Raw genomic sequence first — 17,617 nt, 5'->3', positions numbered from 1 at the left:
CTTGGAAGTCGTGAAAATGTATTGCGCTGGATACGCTTCCGGAGGGTTACTCGAGGCCGCCATTCGTCGTTCCTTTCGGTTCGTAGTACATACCCTCTCCGATGTCAGGCGCGTGGGTGAAAAAACTCTGTTTTTCCTTCTCCAAGAAAATGGGCAAATGGATAGGGATAGGTATACAGGCCACTACACGTGCCAGTCTTCCGCAACCTTCTCTGCATGCCTGTCCTAGGATGGCTTCCTGGACGCCGTGTCTCGAACTGCGAAAAACAGCCTCCCGTAGCTCCTCGTATTTAATATCTTTTCGCAGGGACGGGAGAGGGGATGTTTCAGGGCACCGCCACACAATACGGTTAAGATTTGCCTTCGTTGCGGAGCAATATTTGCGGAAAAAGGAGGAGTATAGCTACAAAATCACATCAGGTGAGGACGATGAGGAGAGAGAAAGTTGCGGTTCTGTAGCTGTCGCCAGAGCACTTCGTACTTGCGTGGGGATTCCGTAATGAGCGGACAAGAGGTCAGACGGCCGAGTCGAGTCGCTGTAGATGTCGCGAACTGAACTGTTCGAAGTCGATTCTGCGCAGAAAATGGTGCCGTTGTCGGAACGGCGCTTGCTTTCAATGCCTGCGCTCCGACTGTAAGTCCCCGGGTGCTGGCGTGAGCCGCTTCGTTACAGGCAAGGCCCGCGTGCGCGGAAGTTGCGGGGTATGGACCAGGAAGAGAGAGAGTGCTGTTTTGGGACACCCTATCCGCTCCACAATTATAGATGGCAGTTTTAGAGTCACTGTTAATAAATTGAGTGATTTGGAATGGTAAGAGCCGGTTCCTCTGCTTCCCCAGAAGAGAAATCAGAGATGGAAGCAGCAGTAGCTATCTAGTCGTAAGAATTGACAATTGAGAAGGAAAAAAGAAGACAGGTATTTACCTCTATAATTACACTTGAATGTACACAATCCGGCACTCTCTGAACACACGCAATATGTGCACCACGAGTATCATCGACTACAGTGTGTGAAAACTTCTGCAAAATGATTTTCTGCTTTGAAAGAAGTGCTCTATACGTCGATGCCGCCGTGTTCATTCATTCGGCAGCATCGACGTTGAGCACCATTTAAGAAGTAGAAAATTGTTTTGCAGGAGTTCTCGTATGCTGTCATCGATGGTGCTCGTGGTGCACATATTGCACGTGTTCAGAGAGGGCCGGAATGTGTACATTCATGTGTAATTATAGAGCTATAGTTTGTGTGTTGGAGAGACGAGCATATATTTTCAGGTTAAGTGAGCTTCAATCGGTTAGCTTTTCTATAGACATAATTCTCCTTGGTGAGAATGCTAGCGATGTATGCCTGCTATTCGAGCGTGAATTGAAAAATTAGCCGCCGTACGATTTCTCAATTTAGCCGTGTTGCCGGGCGAACCGTCTGCCTTTTGCAGCAATGTGCGCTCTTTTGTACACATAGTGGATATGTGTGAGCGCGCGCATTTCAAATCTAATGATGCATTTACGAGATCACGTGATCCAGATGACCTATCACAAAACTCGCGCACTTACAGATTCGCTGCCCGATAGTGGTAATGCTGCTCGGCTCTTGAACCGCATGTCGCGGGATCGAATCCCAGCCATGGCGGCCGCTTTTTCGATAGAAGAGAGAATGCTCGAGACCCGCGTATACGTGTTAGATTTAGGTGGGTATAGTTTAAGAACCGTATACGGGGTCGAAACTTCCGGAGCCCACCTTTATACGGCGTTCCTTTGGGGTGTTTTCGTGGCTTTGGGGTGTTAGACCCCATTCTTTTAATAATAATGATAATAATAATAATAATAATAATAATAATAGTAATAATAATAATAATAATAATAATAATAATAATAATAATACATTCGCTGTCCGGTGGTGAACTCGGCGTGGAACTAAATGACATTTCGCTTTGGACCTCGTGTGCGCAGGTACAAGCTGGGCAACTATCACCGCCCGTCGACTCCGGAAAAAGACGAAGAAGAAGAAGATGATGATGAAGATGACGGCGAGGAGAGGAGAGCAGGAGGAAGAGGGGCAACCGCCTCCGCCAGCGCACCGAGTCCTTGCGGGCGGAAACGCCAGGAGTCCGGCGGTGACCGAGCGGTCCCCGTGAAACGGTCCGCTCTGCAAGCAGACGGCGACACGCCCGGGGGCAAAGCTCGTGGCGGGCAGCAGGGTGAGCGGAACGTGCAGGCAGGCGTCTCGAGTTTCAATCGCGCAGGCCACGTTTACAACGAGGAAATGCAAGCGCGAGACGCGCGAACTTACTGCGCAATTCTCGCGCCGTCTCGCCTGACGTATAAAAACGTAGTGCCAGGTATGCATGATGCAAGAAATTATAATGTCCGGAAAATCGCATGCAGAAAAAAAAGTTTGACTGGTTGGGCGCTCTTGTGTCCGTAGTTGCGCTTCTATTGGCGATGAGGCTTCAGGGTGTTTTATATACCAGCAAACTCACCGTTAAAGAAAGAAAGCCTTCTCTGCAGACTCCGATCATACTTGCAACTTTAAACTTAATCCGATGGCGTACGTGGTGGGCAACTTGTGATGTTCATTTTGTTCGTGGAGAAAACGAAAGATACAGCATGCATGTACCGAGCCCAGAAAATGCAACTGGCATGAGAGGCTCTTTGCGGAAGTTTCTTCAGAGATAACGCCAACCTAGAAGCTTAAATGAATTTGTTCTTTTCAACGGTGAAGTGAAAGCGCCGCCGTGTATATATATATATATATATATATATATATATATATATATATATATATATATATATATATATATATATATATATATAAGGGAAAGAAGTGTATACCTAAGGGCTCGTTTTTCCGTGTTTTAACACAATATTAATGAGATATAACAGACAGTAATGCCAAGGAATGTACAGGGGAAGTTATTAAAACCAATGGAATGTAAATAAGAAGAAAGAAAAGTGGATGAAAAAATTACCAACTGTGAGCAGGAATCGAACCTAAGGTCGATTCGAAGGTCGTAAGTTCGATTCCTGCTCACAGTTGGTAATTTTTTCATCCACTTTTCTTTCTTCTTATTTACATTCCATTGGTTTTAATAACTTCCCCTGTACATTCCTTGGCATTACTGTCTGTTATATCTCACATATATATATATATATATATATATATATATATATATATATATATATATATATATATATATATATATATATATATATATATATATATATATATATATATATATATATATAAGAAAAACAAGTGTATACTTAAGGGCTCTTTTTTCGTGTTTTACACAATAATAATGAGATCTAACAGACAATAATGCCAAGCAAGGTATAGGGGAAGTTATTAGGCCGATTGTAATGTAAATGAGAGGAAAGAAAAGTGGGTGAAAAGATAACTTGCCGTGGGCAGGATCCGAACCTACGACCTTCGAATAACGCGTTCGATGCTCTACCACTGAGCTTCCACGACAGCTATCCCCCCAGCCACATTATTGGGGATCTATGTCAATTTAAACGTGGGAGTGTCAGTCAGCGCCACTAGTAGCCATGGCGGCGAGTGTAGTACACTCTTTATGAGCCTGTTTGGCGTCACGTAGCACGTGAACTTATTACTAACTGGCAGCTGACCAATAGTCCCCCGTATACAACCTAGAGGCACCAAGTCTGCCAGTACGAGACCCTCGTTAATGAATAAGGGAAACAAGTGTATACTTAAGGGCTCGTTTTTCGTGTTTTACACAATAATAATGAGATCTAACAGACAATAATGCCCAGGAAGGTATAGGGGAAGTTATTAGGCCGATTGTAATGTATATGAGAGGAAAGAAAAGTGGGTGAAAAGGTAACTTGCCGTGGACAGGATCCGACCCCCCCCCTCTCTCTCTCTCTCTCTCTCTCTCTCTCTCTCTCTATATATATATATATATATATATATATATATATATATATATATATATATATATATATATATATATATATATATATCTTCTTGTTTCTTGTTTTTTTACTGTGAAAATTAGGAAAGACCTTCCTTCCTTCCTTTCTTGTTTCTTGTTTTTTTTTTTTACTGCGGAAATTAGGGAATACCAGGGCGTTCGATCTGCGAGGAGAAGCTTTGTGGACATGCGAAAAACAGCGTAAGTAGCATATCGAGATAAATACTGTCGTTCTTCACGGCACGTGATTCATATACTTGCACGCGTGCTTACTAGACGTTTTCATATAGAGTGTAAAATGAAGAACTAAATGTGTTGGAAGGGGGTAGAGGCAGCACAGGGCAGTCTTAGGGTGCTTAGCTCAAGTTTCGGGTCTTCCCGCCAGCGCGATTAGAAAATGCACTCACGTTGCAAAGCTTCTGTCATCTCTCTCGGCACTGTGTGTGTGTCACCGCTTTCAACGTCTTTTGGGGGACCCCGTAGAGCACGAGTGGTATACGTCTTTCTCGTGAAAAGACGCGGCGCACCTTGAAAAGTATTCTATCTGCGCTTCTGCAGGGCGTTCGACGACGGCAGATGGAATTCTTTCTTTTTTTAGAACACTTTACTTTCAACGCGGTTGTTTCCCATTAGAGTGGAAGCTTGGGCTAGTTGGTGCGTATTCATATTAGCAAGGTGTTTCAGCGCGCGAACAAAGGAAAAAGGACAGGGTAGACAGAAAGAGCGCTGACTTCCAACTGTCTACCCTGCCCTTTTTCCTTTGTTCGCGCGCTGAAACACCTTGATAATATGTTTCCCATTGCTCCGTTTGCGAAACGGGGCCGCTTGCGAAACTCGGGGCGAGCAAGCGTGGGCAATGCTGGACATTGAAGCACGCGTTTTTTTTTCTCCTCTCTTCTTCCTCCAACTTTCGGTGACCCGAGGGCCACTCATCGCAATGCCAAAAGTCCCTTATGCATTCTTTCCTCTCGTACTTGTTGGGCTTGACCTTTCGTAGTTTTAACCCGTAATAACAGAGTTCTTACGCGTATAGGCGGAGAGGGGGTGAACGCCGAGCGCTGCAAAAAGTTCCTACTCGGGGCGCGCGCATGTCACGAAAATGCGCCTTCGCTGTTCCTCCTCGTTCGGTGTCGCTCGGACGCACGAGACTTTCTTTTAACGGCGTCCGCCAACTGTCATTCGCATTTCGCCCTAGTGTCGGCACGTGTGAGCTCAACGTATACGTGCTTCTGACATTCGACCGAACTTCCTGACCCATAGTTTGATGCACAGTATACGGCGCAGTCCACTGGACAGCGCGCTTGGAGGCATTTCGATTTTCGTGACTCGTGAATTGGCTGACCAACGGCGCCGTTTGCTTTGGAGCGAAGCGCTGTGCCTGTCATTCGAATGGCTCAGTCTATAGCGGTGTTGAGGTGCGTTACCTTTGTTTAACAGCGGGGCCCGCTGTGAAACACAGCCCAGGTTCAGGCATATATACGGGCGAAATATTGTAGCGCTTCGACAACCGACTATGTTTAAACCCATCAGCGTTCGCTGTATCATAGTTGCAATTCTTAATACGGTGCCTGGAAACACCGACTGAGCCGTGTAAGTACTTCACGGTAAGCCTACAGTTGCATTCTTCATATACCGAAAACAATGTTCTAGGAGGTGTTCTAACGATGCATTTAGTGCTTCCCTTCTAAACTAATTATGTTACAGCTGAGGCAACATTCCCACTTCCTTTTTCTTTTTAGAAGCGTATTCCTTCCATGGCTAGAAAACAGGTAGAGCATTTTGTTGTAACCACAAAAGGGCTCAGGGTTCCCCTTTATAGGGGCCGAAGGTTCATCGTAGCGCCCCCCTCTCTATTATGTCAGTGTGTAAGACGACATTGCCCTCCCCCCCCCCCCCGCTCGCTCCTGTTCTCATGCCTATGGTTGCCTGTGGTTGCTACTGTTATTCAGACAGAACTGTCTGTGGGCATTGCATAGTTAACTTGGTGAGATTACAACGGGTTCAAGTTAGTGCGTATACCTCGAAACCTAACGTTACGTATGTTTATTGTTTTTTTTAAACGTAGACTCTATGTATTACATGTGCGGTGCGCCATTTTCGTCTCCTTTAAGTGCTCGCGCCGTGCCAGATGTACATGCCTTAAGGTGACCTATATGAAATAACAAAACTTTGCACCACCTATGTGATCGAAAGCGCCAAGGAGGCTCGATCCGTCTCGTTAACTTCTTTTTATCAGTCGAGGGATTAAGTTATGACTTGCGAGGAAGCTCCATTTCTTTACTTTTTAAGGTCCTCGCTATATTGTTCACCTTTGTTGTTTCTTCTCTCACCGGACCGGCGCCGCGGATTTGCGCGCGCGTTTCCATCAGATTAGAATAAATTTGAATAAAGCGCTAGCTCGTCACGCTGTCCCTTTTCGAAGCTTTTGTTCGTAGACTTCTCCTGGCTTTCTCGCGGGGATTACTTCACGAACTGCGCGCTCTAATGAACTGCAGCTCGCCCGGAGCACGTTCGGCCCCGGTCGTTTTAATTTATTCAATGACCGGCCGTATTGGTAGCCGTAGTATGCGTATTGCGAAATACGCATGTTTTTACTAAATAGCAAGTGCCGTTCTTTGCGGCACGTGACGGGGATTATAGGGATTTTGCAGGTACGGCGAATGCGGACAGCCTTTCGGTGCAGGCGTTTGTTAGTTCTGACCGCCCTTGCGGGATGACTCTTTCGTTGTGTGCGTGCGTGCGTATTGCCGACTTGTTATAGGGCCGATATTTTTCTCTACCGCTACAACGAAAATCGGATATAACGGACTAATTTGTGGTTCCAACGCTACTTCGTTATAGTAAAGGTTCGACTGTATAAGTAATCAGTCGGAAAGTGTTCAGAGGCAGATGGTTATCCGAATACTGAGGAGTTAAGGGAGTTAACAAAGGGTTCTTTTACTCAGCCTCTTTTTGCCCCCCCCCCCCAAACACACACACACACCTTGGACGATGCGCCGCGCTCACGGGTTGCAAAAATAAGCGTCTTTTTCTGATTTCATGCCACTGCGTCAACCAGACGCGCGGCCGTTTTGGTACCCTACTCCGAGGGTGATGGAATAAAGGCAAAACGGAGAGAGAGTGAGAGAGAGAGAGAAATAGACATCCATGGATTATTTAGGCATGTAGTAGCCATTCTGCTCTATGCGTGAAACTGTTATTTCATATACGGTATGTAAGGATGTCACCGTGCGCTGTCGGTAATGTTTCGAACATTAAAAAAAAAAGTCACGGGGTCTCTCATGCATTAACTTAATGATGATGATGATCCTTGCTATTCTGGCGCACACCCACGAGAAAGAGATGTACTTCTGCTTGGAGAAGCGCGAATAAGAACGCAGTGGAAACTCTGCAAGGTCGAGAAGATTTTCCCAGGCAAGGATGGACCAGTGAGAACATGCTTGCATTGTACACCTGAAGGAAAACTGGTCAAGAAGGCGATTCAACTGTTGTATTCGCTCGAAGGTTGCTTCGGTTAAATCTGGTCGGCGGGAAGATGTAGAGAACAGATTGAAGATGGAGCTCGGAGGCGAGAAAGAAGAAGTGGCCAGGGGCACGCTCTGTACATTAAATTTTTAAAATCTCGTTCTTTCAACAATAAACCGAAGACGTATTGGTTCTGCGGTGTCTCTGGTCCTTATGACGACTCTATGGCGAAAGCCGTCGTCTTTCACATCTCAGCCGATGGTACTGGCCCGCTACCTTTCGAAAGCTTTCTGCGTTCAACGTGTTTTCGCGTTGCTCCCGTGATCGGACCACCCCTGACAATGCTACGGTCGTGGGACGTGACGTCGTACGTGAGCTCATTGTGACTTCATGACAACTTCATGATTACGTCACAAGTTTGGGCGATCTCTGTCGTGATCTTGGCGTCATATGGTGACGTCATCTCGTGATAACTTTTGCATATCACTCGTCCTCGACGCCGCGAGACGCCGCCGATGTAGGATGCCGATGGTCGAAAATGTCACATTTGATGACGCATCTATAGACTCTCGCCTTCGAATGCCCGGTTGCTATGTTATACTCTAATATTTATCGGCTGTTTAAATGACAAGGTGACGCCGTTCGACCGACCGAATTTTGCATACTTCACATATTTTACGCGTAGGAATGGCTTAGGCAGACATGTAGGGAAAGAAAGCAGAGACTGGTCAGAGCGGAATGCCCGTGCTTTTCAGGGGTGAAACAACTTAAGCCGTGGATCGTGCGTCCCCGATGTATGTATGTATGTATGTATGTATGTATGTATGTATGTATGTATGTATGTATGTATGTATGTATGTATGTATGTATGTATGTATGTATGTATGTATGTATGTATGTGTGTGTGTGTGTGTGTGTGGTGTGTGTGTGTGTGTGTGTGTGTGCGTGTGTGTAGTAGCAGTAGCAGTAGTAGCAGTTGCAGTAGTAGTAGTAGTAGTAGTAGTAGTAGTAGTAGTAGTAGTAGGAGGAGGAGGAGGAGGAGGAGGAGGAGGAGGAGGAGGTAGCCACCTCTTGTTTAGTTTTTGGAATAACCGCTGGATGGCGGTACTTGTATATGATGAATATATGATGAAAAGATGCGAGATGGCGGTACTTGGAGTGTTCATTAGATGGTTGGACGGATGGACTGGCGTATGGACGCACGGACGGACGCATAGGCAGACGAAAGCAAGAACGAACAGACGGACTGATGGACGCTTCGCCCCACTCATCATCATTCACTCCGTATACACGCTGCGATTTTTCTTGCGTCATCCACCCCGTTTCATCTCTCCCAGTTTCTAACTCAGTGTTCATGCTTCTCAAAAGTACCGGCTTTTCATTGCCAATAATGTTGTTCGAACATTCCACTAATTCCCGTTTGCTCTTCTGGAAATTTTTTCTGGAACAACAACAACAACAACACAACAACAACAACAACGAAGAAAAATCGTCGTATAGTTCGTGCGCCCGTCCGTGGTTGTGTTCGTGACGACATGAAAGGCGTGTGCCAATCGAAACTTTCAAGGAATTTTTTTATTGCTTTTTAGTTCCTCGCCATACGCCGAGGAAGAAAAAAAGAGAAGTATCGGTGATAGAAGATATATTGACGGCGAACCTAGAGTCCTTGAGATATACTCCGTTGGACCGTAGAAATTCTCACGATGTTAATTTGGTTTGTGTATCCGCGTTGATACGCTGCTCTTGCTAGCAGCCAGTACCTACTTTTCGTTCTTTTATTTCTTTTTTTTAACGTGTCTTCCTTTCAGAGCGCCTAAGCAGGCAGCTAATGTAAGGGCATAGGGCTACGACGAGCCGGAATGTCCTCTCTATTTTATTCAAGTCGCAACTTAGTTCTATATTTGCCTGTTTTTCAGTAGTTTCGCTTTTATTAAGGTAAGCACGTGAAACAGGGCCGTGTATTCACTAGAGGAATCCTAGTTCCTGGCTCTCGCTGTCGCTTTGACAGCTCAATCATAAGCGCATCGTTTCAAGTGCTGCACAAACAGTCCCGACTCACAGAAGCGACGTAATAGCGGTGCCTTTCTGTTGATTACGCGCTATGGCGGTGCTAAGTCGGGCTCGTGAGGTTGTATGATAGGTATCGATTGCGGCGGCTGCGGCTATATTCAGGGAAAAAAAAAGGAAAACTCCCTGAAATCGTATATGAAAGCTTGAGTGCTGGCCTCCAGTTCGCGGGACTGAATTCGGGCCGCGGCAGTCGCATTATTCATAGAGGCGAACATGCTTGGGGCCTTCGTGCTCGGATTTAGCTGTACGTTAAAAAAGTGCCAGGTAGTCGAAATTTTCGCAGCCCTCCACTATTGGCGTCTCTCATTTTCATATCATTGTTTTGGGACGTTAAACCCCAATAATAATAATAATAATAATAATAATAATAATAATAATAATAATAATAATAATAATAATAATAATAATAATAATAATAATAATAATAATAATAATAATAATAATTTCAGGCGATGCGATGGTCGCGTCTTCAGGCGCGCGCATGCGGTTTTTTTTTCTCTTTCAGGTGACAAACCTGGAAGCGCAGCGGTCCCTTCAAGGCAGGTTGACAAGGAAGAAGGCGACAGCGATTTCGACGCCGACACAGATGTAGACGCGAACGATGAAGACTACGATACCGAGGAGGAGATCCAAAGGTAAGGGATACACCACCTCGATCACTCGCCAAAAACACCCTCGGCCGGTCTGCCGTACACTGTTGTCTGTAGTATTTCTTGTTACTGTACGCTGTTATGTGTGATTAAAAACAAATAAGCACTAATTACGTAAAATGTACTGTTTTATAGCACCCGTCATGGTGGTACAGACCTATTCCGTGTATAAACAGCAGTAGGCGCAATCGACATGCGATTGTAGCGACTTCGCGGCCGGTAGGCTCAGCCCAGCCCAAAGCTCGCCACCGCCTTTTATGATCACGTGACAACTGGCACGGAAGCGACGAAGTTGCTTCCGTGCCGACGAAGTTGCACAGCGCGTCGGGGGCTGGTTGGATTATGAGCGGCTCAGTATGTCGACGGTGCCTACTTCTGTTTAGAACTAAAGAATATGTCTATAATGGTTATGAAGGAAATAAGATCCTCTTCCTGCAAAAGGATCTTGGAAGTACTCAATAAAAATTAAGCGGGGACGAGGCGCTTCTGCACATGTTCATCCACCACCTTTACATCGCCGGTGCTTCTATTTATAGCACGTTAAAGAAGCCGCGGTGGTCGAAAATTCTGAAGCCCTTTACTAGGGTCTCTCTCTTAGTCATGTCGTTGTTTAGGAACGTGAACGGTCAATAATCATTTTATTATAATATATCCATCGCCGATTTTTCGTCATACGTTTTCGTGCGCTATTTCCTTTGAAAGTATATACCACGTAGCCAATGTTTCCACCGTCTTGCCTTGTTTTCCCATTGACTCTAATGCATATAATGATTTTCTTCCTCCACGTGCATTCACCCGTTCACATTTTAGGGATTGATTGATATGTGTGGTTTAACGTCCCAAAACCACCATACGATTATGAAAGATGCCTCACATTCGATGAAGAGTGCCTCCGAGCCATAAAGGCTTTTCAAAAAGCGCTGCCTGAATGTCACAACTCGGGGTACGCTGTGTTAATTCTGTATATTCAGAAAAAGAGAGAAGTGGCAGAGAGAAAAAGCAGGGTAGTGTAGCATGAATCACAGCATATCCACAGAGTGAATGATGATGAGTGGGGTGAAGCGTCCGCCTGTCCATCCGTTCGTGTGTCCGATCGCGTTCGATAATGCAGACGGTGCGCGAGTAACACCGACGAGACGCGAGCCAAGGAAGCCGAGCGCAAGCGTCTTCAACGCGCCCGTCACTCTGCTTCGTCAGCGTCTCCTCTATTTTCGGCTTCGTCCATGCCCCATCAACGATCCGCCACGTACGGCGACTATCAGGAGACTGAGTGAGGTACTCGTTCTCCGCGCACACAGACAAAGCGCGCGCAGCAGCCAATCGTAGAGTAGCGGCAGAGTAACGTCATCTAGGATAATGAGACAAGAAATGGCCATCCATTTGTTTTGCCTTATTTTCTTTCTAGTCTCGTTTTCTCTCGGTTACGCGTGACCAGTGACAAGGTTAGACTTAGAGGAGCTTCGTCCCTAAAAGTAATTTGTTCAGGTAGTCTAGCTGTAGTCGAAGGCTGCTCCTTTGCAAACTTTGCTCACACATGTGCAGTGAAATTCTTGCGAAATGTCAATGGGATTCAAAAATATGTGAGTTGATTTTTTGCAAGAGCACTTCGCACCTGCATACACTGGCCGGCAAACACTGGTTTATCGCTCTTTGTTGAGTGCTTATTCACTCCTACACATTCCAGCGAAGGTAGCGCATTACGCGGGATAATCACGCCTTGAATTAAGCTGGATGGCGTACAATGGGAAAGGGAGAAACGACTCTGCAGGAACACGCGATGAAAAAAAAAGTTTTTTTTCCCCGGCTATTTCGTTTTCCAAGCTGTTCGTTTAGAAAATGCCCTCGCCGAAGCGTTCCCAGTAATTATTGTGTGGTGTCATTTGAGCAAGTTTTCACCGTCACCACGTACGGCACCACGTCGAATCATCTCGATGCTGAAAAAGGGGTGGCTTTTGGAATCGTTTCTGTAGAGAACACATAAAGTAAGTAGATCTGGACACCGTTATTACTCAACCAGCAAAAAAAAAAAAAAATGGAACTCGGTAGATGTACTGGTAAATCAGCAGCCGTGGCAACAGTGCTCTATGGGCGGCGCGGGTGTTAGCCGCACGTTTTTGAAGCGTTTTTGGCGATCTTATATGATGATAGTTACTGTGAGTACTTGTGTGTTATTTGAATTAATGATGATATTTTTCAGACCTTTTCCGTTTATGTTAACACGATGTGGAGCATCGCTGACCTTGTGTGAGACCTGTATTGAGCACTTGATTGTGAGCGTGAGCACTCCACACTAGATCATTTAATGGACGACAAGCGGGCCCCTAAAGCGCTAAGCACATAAAGAAATCACTTCCGCAGAAGCTGACTTGGTTGTAACATACTTTATAAACAAAAGAAAGAAGCACACAATTATACGTACCGCAAGGGAATGCGTTGCAGTTGGTTTGAAAGAAACGCAGAGAAAAAGTTCGTACGGAATCGCGGAGCGGTGTTACGTAGGCCGAGCGAATGTGAAATGAATTCGTTGCGATTAGTGTCTAGAGGATAAAAATAAAAAAAGACTTGAACTTTATTCTCCCACGTGTGTAGTTTCTTTCATTTTTGGTAGGTTTGAATCATCATTGAGGACAATTTCATTATGGGCAGTACCAGCGCACAAACTCACGGGACGAAGAGAAGCGACACAAACAAGCGCTGACCCTCAACTCTAATGTATCACCGATTAGCCCAACTATCAGTCCTGCTTCCGTTTATTTCTTCTACAAGGGCTTCTTTTCCTCGTGTTAACGTATTTTTCAAGACCCAGCCTTCTCGGCGGCAAGAATATCCACGTGCGAATGTCGAGCAAGAGTGCTGTCGTGGCACTTGCGCCGTGGAACATGCCCAGAGGAACTAATGGTCATGTGTGGGGGGATACGACCGTCTTTAGGACACACAAAGCGGATGTGCCGATTTTGGAGGTCTCAGCTATGGAGCCAAGCAATACTGCTTAGGGACTGCCTAAGGACAACCTGCGTACTACATGGTGGAAGAAGAGAGGGGAAAAGAAGATATGGCGGGTGGTGTCGAACCAGTGATTCCTTGACGGAGTTTCTTTGGGTGACAGCCAGATCACGAGCACCGAAATGCAACGTTAATGTATCACCAACTAGCCCAACTATCAGTCTTGCGACAATTTAATCGTTAAGAATTCGCTACATTCCCCGCCCCCCCCCCCCCCCCTAATCTCTCTTTGGAAGCTGCTGCGCCGTGTGTGTTTCAGTGTCGAGCGCTCCTGTTGAGCCCTTTGTTTTCGAGGCTTATCTTTTGCGCTATGTGGCTCCAATGTTGATAACGAGCCGCATATTTCCTCTCTGGCTGTTTACGGTTCACATGCATTTCGCTATAAGAAGGCTATCTCGTGGACGTTTTGTTTTTCAATCCGTGGTAATGGACCCTTGTTAGGTTACATACTAGAGCTTTGTATGCGCCCTTTGCGCTGTATTCCAAGTGCCTTGTTAGGTTGCCAGCATATCTACGCTTGATCAGCCTCGAATCCGTGTTCATACGAGCGAGGAGTGTTCTGATACGATAGCGCTCTTAGCCTGTGACACGAAGCAGAGACGGGGAAGCGCGCGTGCGCCTCGTTTTTCCCGTTTCGCGCAGAGTGCTGCAGCGTCAGAGGGAGCAAGAGACGGAAGCATCGGAGCACGTGCGCCTCGGTTCCGAAGCCGACCCGCTCGTTGGCGATGCGGCGGCGGACGAGGCGATTCCACTGGACCTGCCCGATCTGCCGGCTTTCTTCGCGGGAAAGACGTTCCTGCTGTACGGCGATTTCCCTGAGGACGAGAGGCGCGCGCTCACCCGCTACATCGTCGGCCATGACGGGTGAGTGATGGTGTGAGCCTCCGTGAGCTCTGGGGAAAGATGGGCGATAGGGAAACAGCTCGGAAGACATGTTCCTCTGTTCTATACTTCCTTCCGCTCCTGTCTACACTTATTACACTCTTTCCTATCGTCATGAGCTTTACACGTGCGGTGGTTTCTTTAGAAACCCGGTCTTCTGCAGGGATGCGGCCCACCTTAAGCGCATGCAATGAATAGCTTGCAAGTGACGCCAGTTCCTGTCTTTTAGTCCGTCATCAACAAGCGCACGGAGCACACATGTCTTGGTGACCGCGCTGTATTTACGCTCGTTTGGCGGATTGTTTGACGTGTAGTGCGCGTGTTTAAATCGTCTGCCTTTCGCTTATGATGAAGAATAACTGTTCGGGACATTATGCAGCCTGCAGCTAAGCACTGCTTACTGGGGAGCTCGGATCCTCCGTGTATGCAGTGTCCGAATCCGTGGTGTCGCACGTCAGGGGTGAAACAACTTCGCAGGAGTCGCCTATACAGCGGCGCTCTTCGGCGCTGACGCCCGCGCGTACTAGTGTTTGTCGAGGGCCCTCCTGTCAGATGTGCGCACAAGTCCTGCTCCTCGGACATCACTGTCGTGAGGTCGCGCGGGTTTGTGCACGATCACGTTTAGCGAACAGTACATTCCCGCGTCTGGGCATTTTTTATTTGATTTCTTCTTGCGCGGTGGTCAAATATTGCACAAACCACCAACGACGTTCACGCGATTGCGAGAACCGTGCAGCTTGATTCGGTGTCTTCTGCGGTCATGTGCTCGGTGATGGCGGCGCGGGCTGGGATCGTATCCCAAAGTTCTGCGTCGTGACGTTCCCATTGAGGTTGAATGGTCGCAGCGCTAAAGTTAACTCTTGTGAATTTTATTGATGGAGGTATAGTGCGTTATTTCCTGCTAAGATGATCACCTTCTGAAAGGGTTTTCGTTTCCGTCGTTTTTTGTTTTTTTTTTGCTGCGCAGAGATCTCAAGGAGGACTTGGATGAAACTGTGAAGTTCGTGATCACAAAATCTGACTGGAACGACAAGTTCGATGAGGTGAGTGCTGTTACATGTTCCACGCGCAAGTTTTAAAGTGAAGGTCATGATGTGTGGTATGCTTTGCTGCGTGAGATCGGGGTGTTCTGTTTGCTCGGAAGTCGCCTGTATCAAGTTGATACGCAGCAAAACGGTGTCAATCGTCGAAATCTAGTGAAATTAAGTTCCCTATGACCCAATCTGAGATCGTTTCAGCATGAAAGAAAATTGTGACTGGGTGTTGAGCAATGTGGGACTTTTGTGTTAGCGGCACAAATAACAATTGTCTTGTGAATGTTGTTTTAATTATGGTGTTTCACGGTACTGTATATTGCATCCGACCTGCACCAGGTAATTGAGCCAGATATATTTTTAAAACTGAATATCCCGCGTGCAATTTAATGGTATAACGTTTGCTTATTTGCCATGTTTCATTTTTCCGCTGCAGGAAAGGAAAGTTTCTGCTCTTCTTATTAAAAAAAAACGCACGAGAAAGTTTATTAAGTGTTCGCATTAGCGATGATTTTAATTCTACTTCGTAGAGGATGTACACTCAATTAATGCCTCTTGTGTGTCTTCCGCCGTGCCTCTGACTGTATGCGTTGCGAAATCGGCAACTGTGTGTCATTGTCATGTCAGCATGGCGACCTATATATATATATATATATATATATATATATATATATATATATAATGTTTACTTAGGCGCCGATACTTAAAATAGGCATATATGGGTACGAATGCCCAAAGGCATTCATATTGACTGTGAAAAAGCAGTGTAACAGTCCGCCTTAGGGGGCTCTGCAACACTCTTTTTAGTTGCGTTGTTATAGTCTGCATGAGTCGCGTGCCTCAAAAATGTTTGAGAATTCGTTACGGATGAGTGGCGATACATGGATTTTCGCACGCTTGCAGCGCTTTTTCCTTTCGTGTCAGCGAGCGCGCTGGACGCCACGCAGAGAGGATATGAGGAGGAGACGAGATGATGCGTCTCTTCGTCAGCGCGCGTCTAGACCTCGATCTGTTTCTTGGAGAACACGAAATTTCAAAAAAAAAATGATTGTGCGGCAGGCTGTCATTGTTATAACCGATACATCGTTAAAACCGGCATCGTTATGTGTGAGTTACTGTATCATCATTTGTAGAGAGAAGAAGCAGGGATATTGAGCTAACTTTGAGGATTGAATGTTAACACTAGACCACGTGCTGCGCTGGAGTGTTTGGCTCGCGTCTAGGTTGGACTGCCGATCGTCCGCGATTTCTGATAATGATAAGAAAATGTTGCAAGGCCACTTTAACCTCATTTTTACTCATATATCTAAGGAGCACAAGGAACAAATTAATGCGTTTGCCTAAAACACGGTCGCTACAGTTACTATAAATCGGTTTGCTGCCCCGACAAAGGCTAGTTTCCTTAGAAGGGGCGCTGTCTTTTGGAAACGTCGCTCATATCAGCATATATGTCCGACAATTTTTCTTATCGTCATCTTTGTGATGCTGGTGGTTGTGGCGGGAGTTAAGGTATTACATTTAATTGTCGAGTCCAGTTAGCGCGGAAGAGCGTTTGCTGGAAAAAGCTAGTTAGATTACTGACGTTGGCCGCATTTATTACGCTGAGCTTTTCTTCTTCTTTTTGTTGTTCTTATGAATTATCGCGACTTCGTATCTAGTCCTTGTGAAGTGTCACCTCGCGAGGGGGTGGGGACTGGCTGGCATGTGGACGCTTTCAAGCTCTATCGATCAGGCAGCCTATTTCCCTTGCCGCAGTGAAGACGTTGAAAGTTCTTCAAAACGTTATCGTGCTCCACGCGTCTTGACTGGCACGCTTCTTGAAGCGAGAATTTTCAAGTGTAGATCAAAGCGGCCCTCTTCCGGTCTGGACGCCCATTTTCGTGGCACGCTGGGTTCTAGCATTCAAGCATCCCGCTGAGGGTTCGCATATCGTGGCGAGAGCTTGTTCCGAAGCCCTTGTGTGGGGCTTGTAAGAAGTGCTGTAGCGTTTTTTTTTTTTTTTGCGGGAGATGTCGTTCAGATATTGCCGTGGGCCGCGTTTCCGATGTTCTGGATTTTGTTTCTTTTTCTTTAAAGCCTCTGTTATCTGTCGAGTGCGTAATGCGGTGTGAAAGGCCGTCAGTCAGGAAGTGTGGGTGGAAAGTCTGGTTAGACCGCTTACTCCTGAGTAAACTCTGCGACGTCGTCTAGCACTTTGTTATTATTTCTTTCGCTGTTTAATTATTTCTCTTTCATTAAGGCTTGCATTGTGGGGATGGCGGTGAGTAAACGTGTCTTAACGCTTCAATGCACTTGGTGGTTTACGTTAGCCCTTATGGCGTACTTTGTTAGTAGTTAAGTAGATCAGACGTAATATTGTTTTTTTTTTGTTTTTTTGGTAAGTACTACTTTGTGTTGTCACTACTTTTCTTTTATTTTTACGCGAAAGTTATTCAAGCCGGGGTGCCAAAACATGGCAAAAACACGGCGAAGAAATAACTTTAAAACAAGTTCCATCGCATGGAGCAACCGACGATCTCTCGCTGCGCAGCGTGCTGCGCAAAACGACTATAGGCCACACGTACAACGTTCTTCAGCGTG

The 17,617-nt window shown here is 46.1% G+C and overlaps 1 protein-coding gene across 1 annotated transcript in view; it reads left to right on the top strand.

Annotated features, from left to right (window-relative positions):
• The window catches only part of XRCC1 (DNA repair protein XRCC1), an 89,934-nt gene that overhangs the window by 53,667 nt on the left and 18,650 nt on the right, over positions 1-17,617 (top strand). The window contains exons 10-13 of the mRNA XM_037423198.2: positions 1,946-2,193; positions 9,974-10,103; positions 13,764-13,985; positions 14,971-15,046. Coding sequence (XP_037279095.2) covers positions 1,946-2,193; positions 9,974-10,103; positions 13,764-13,985; positions 14,971-15,046 — 676 coding nt within the window. The remainder of the gene's footprint in view (positions 1-1,945; positions 2,194-9,973; positions 10,104-13,763; positions 13,986-14,970; positions 15,047-17,617) is intronic.

Source organism: Rhipicephalus microplus, chromosome 4 (assembly GCF_043290135.1).
Source record: "Rhipicephalus microplus isolate Deutch F79 chromosome 4, USDA_Rmic, whole genome shotgun sequence".
NCBI lineage: Eukaryota > Metazoa > Arthropoda > Arachnida > Ixodida > Ixodidae > Rhipicephalus > Rhipicephalus microplus.
This window is presented reverse-complemented; position numbering and strand designations above follow the sequence as displayed.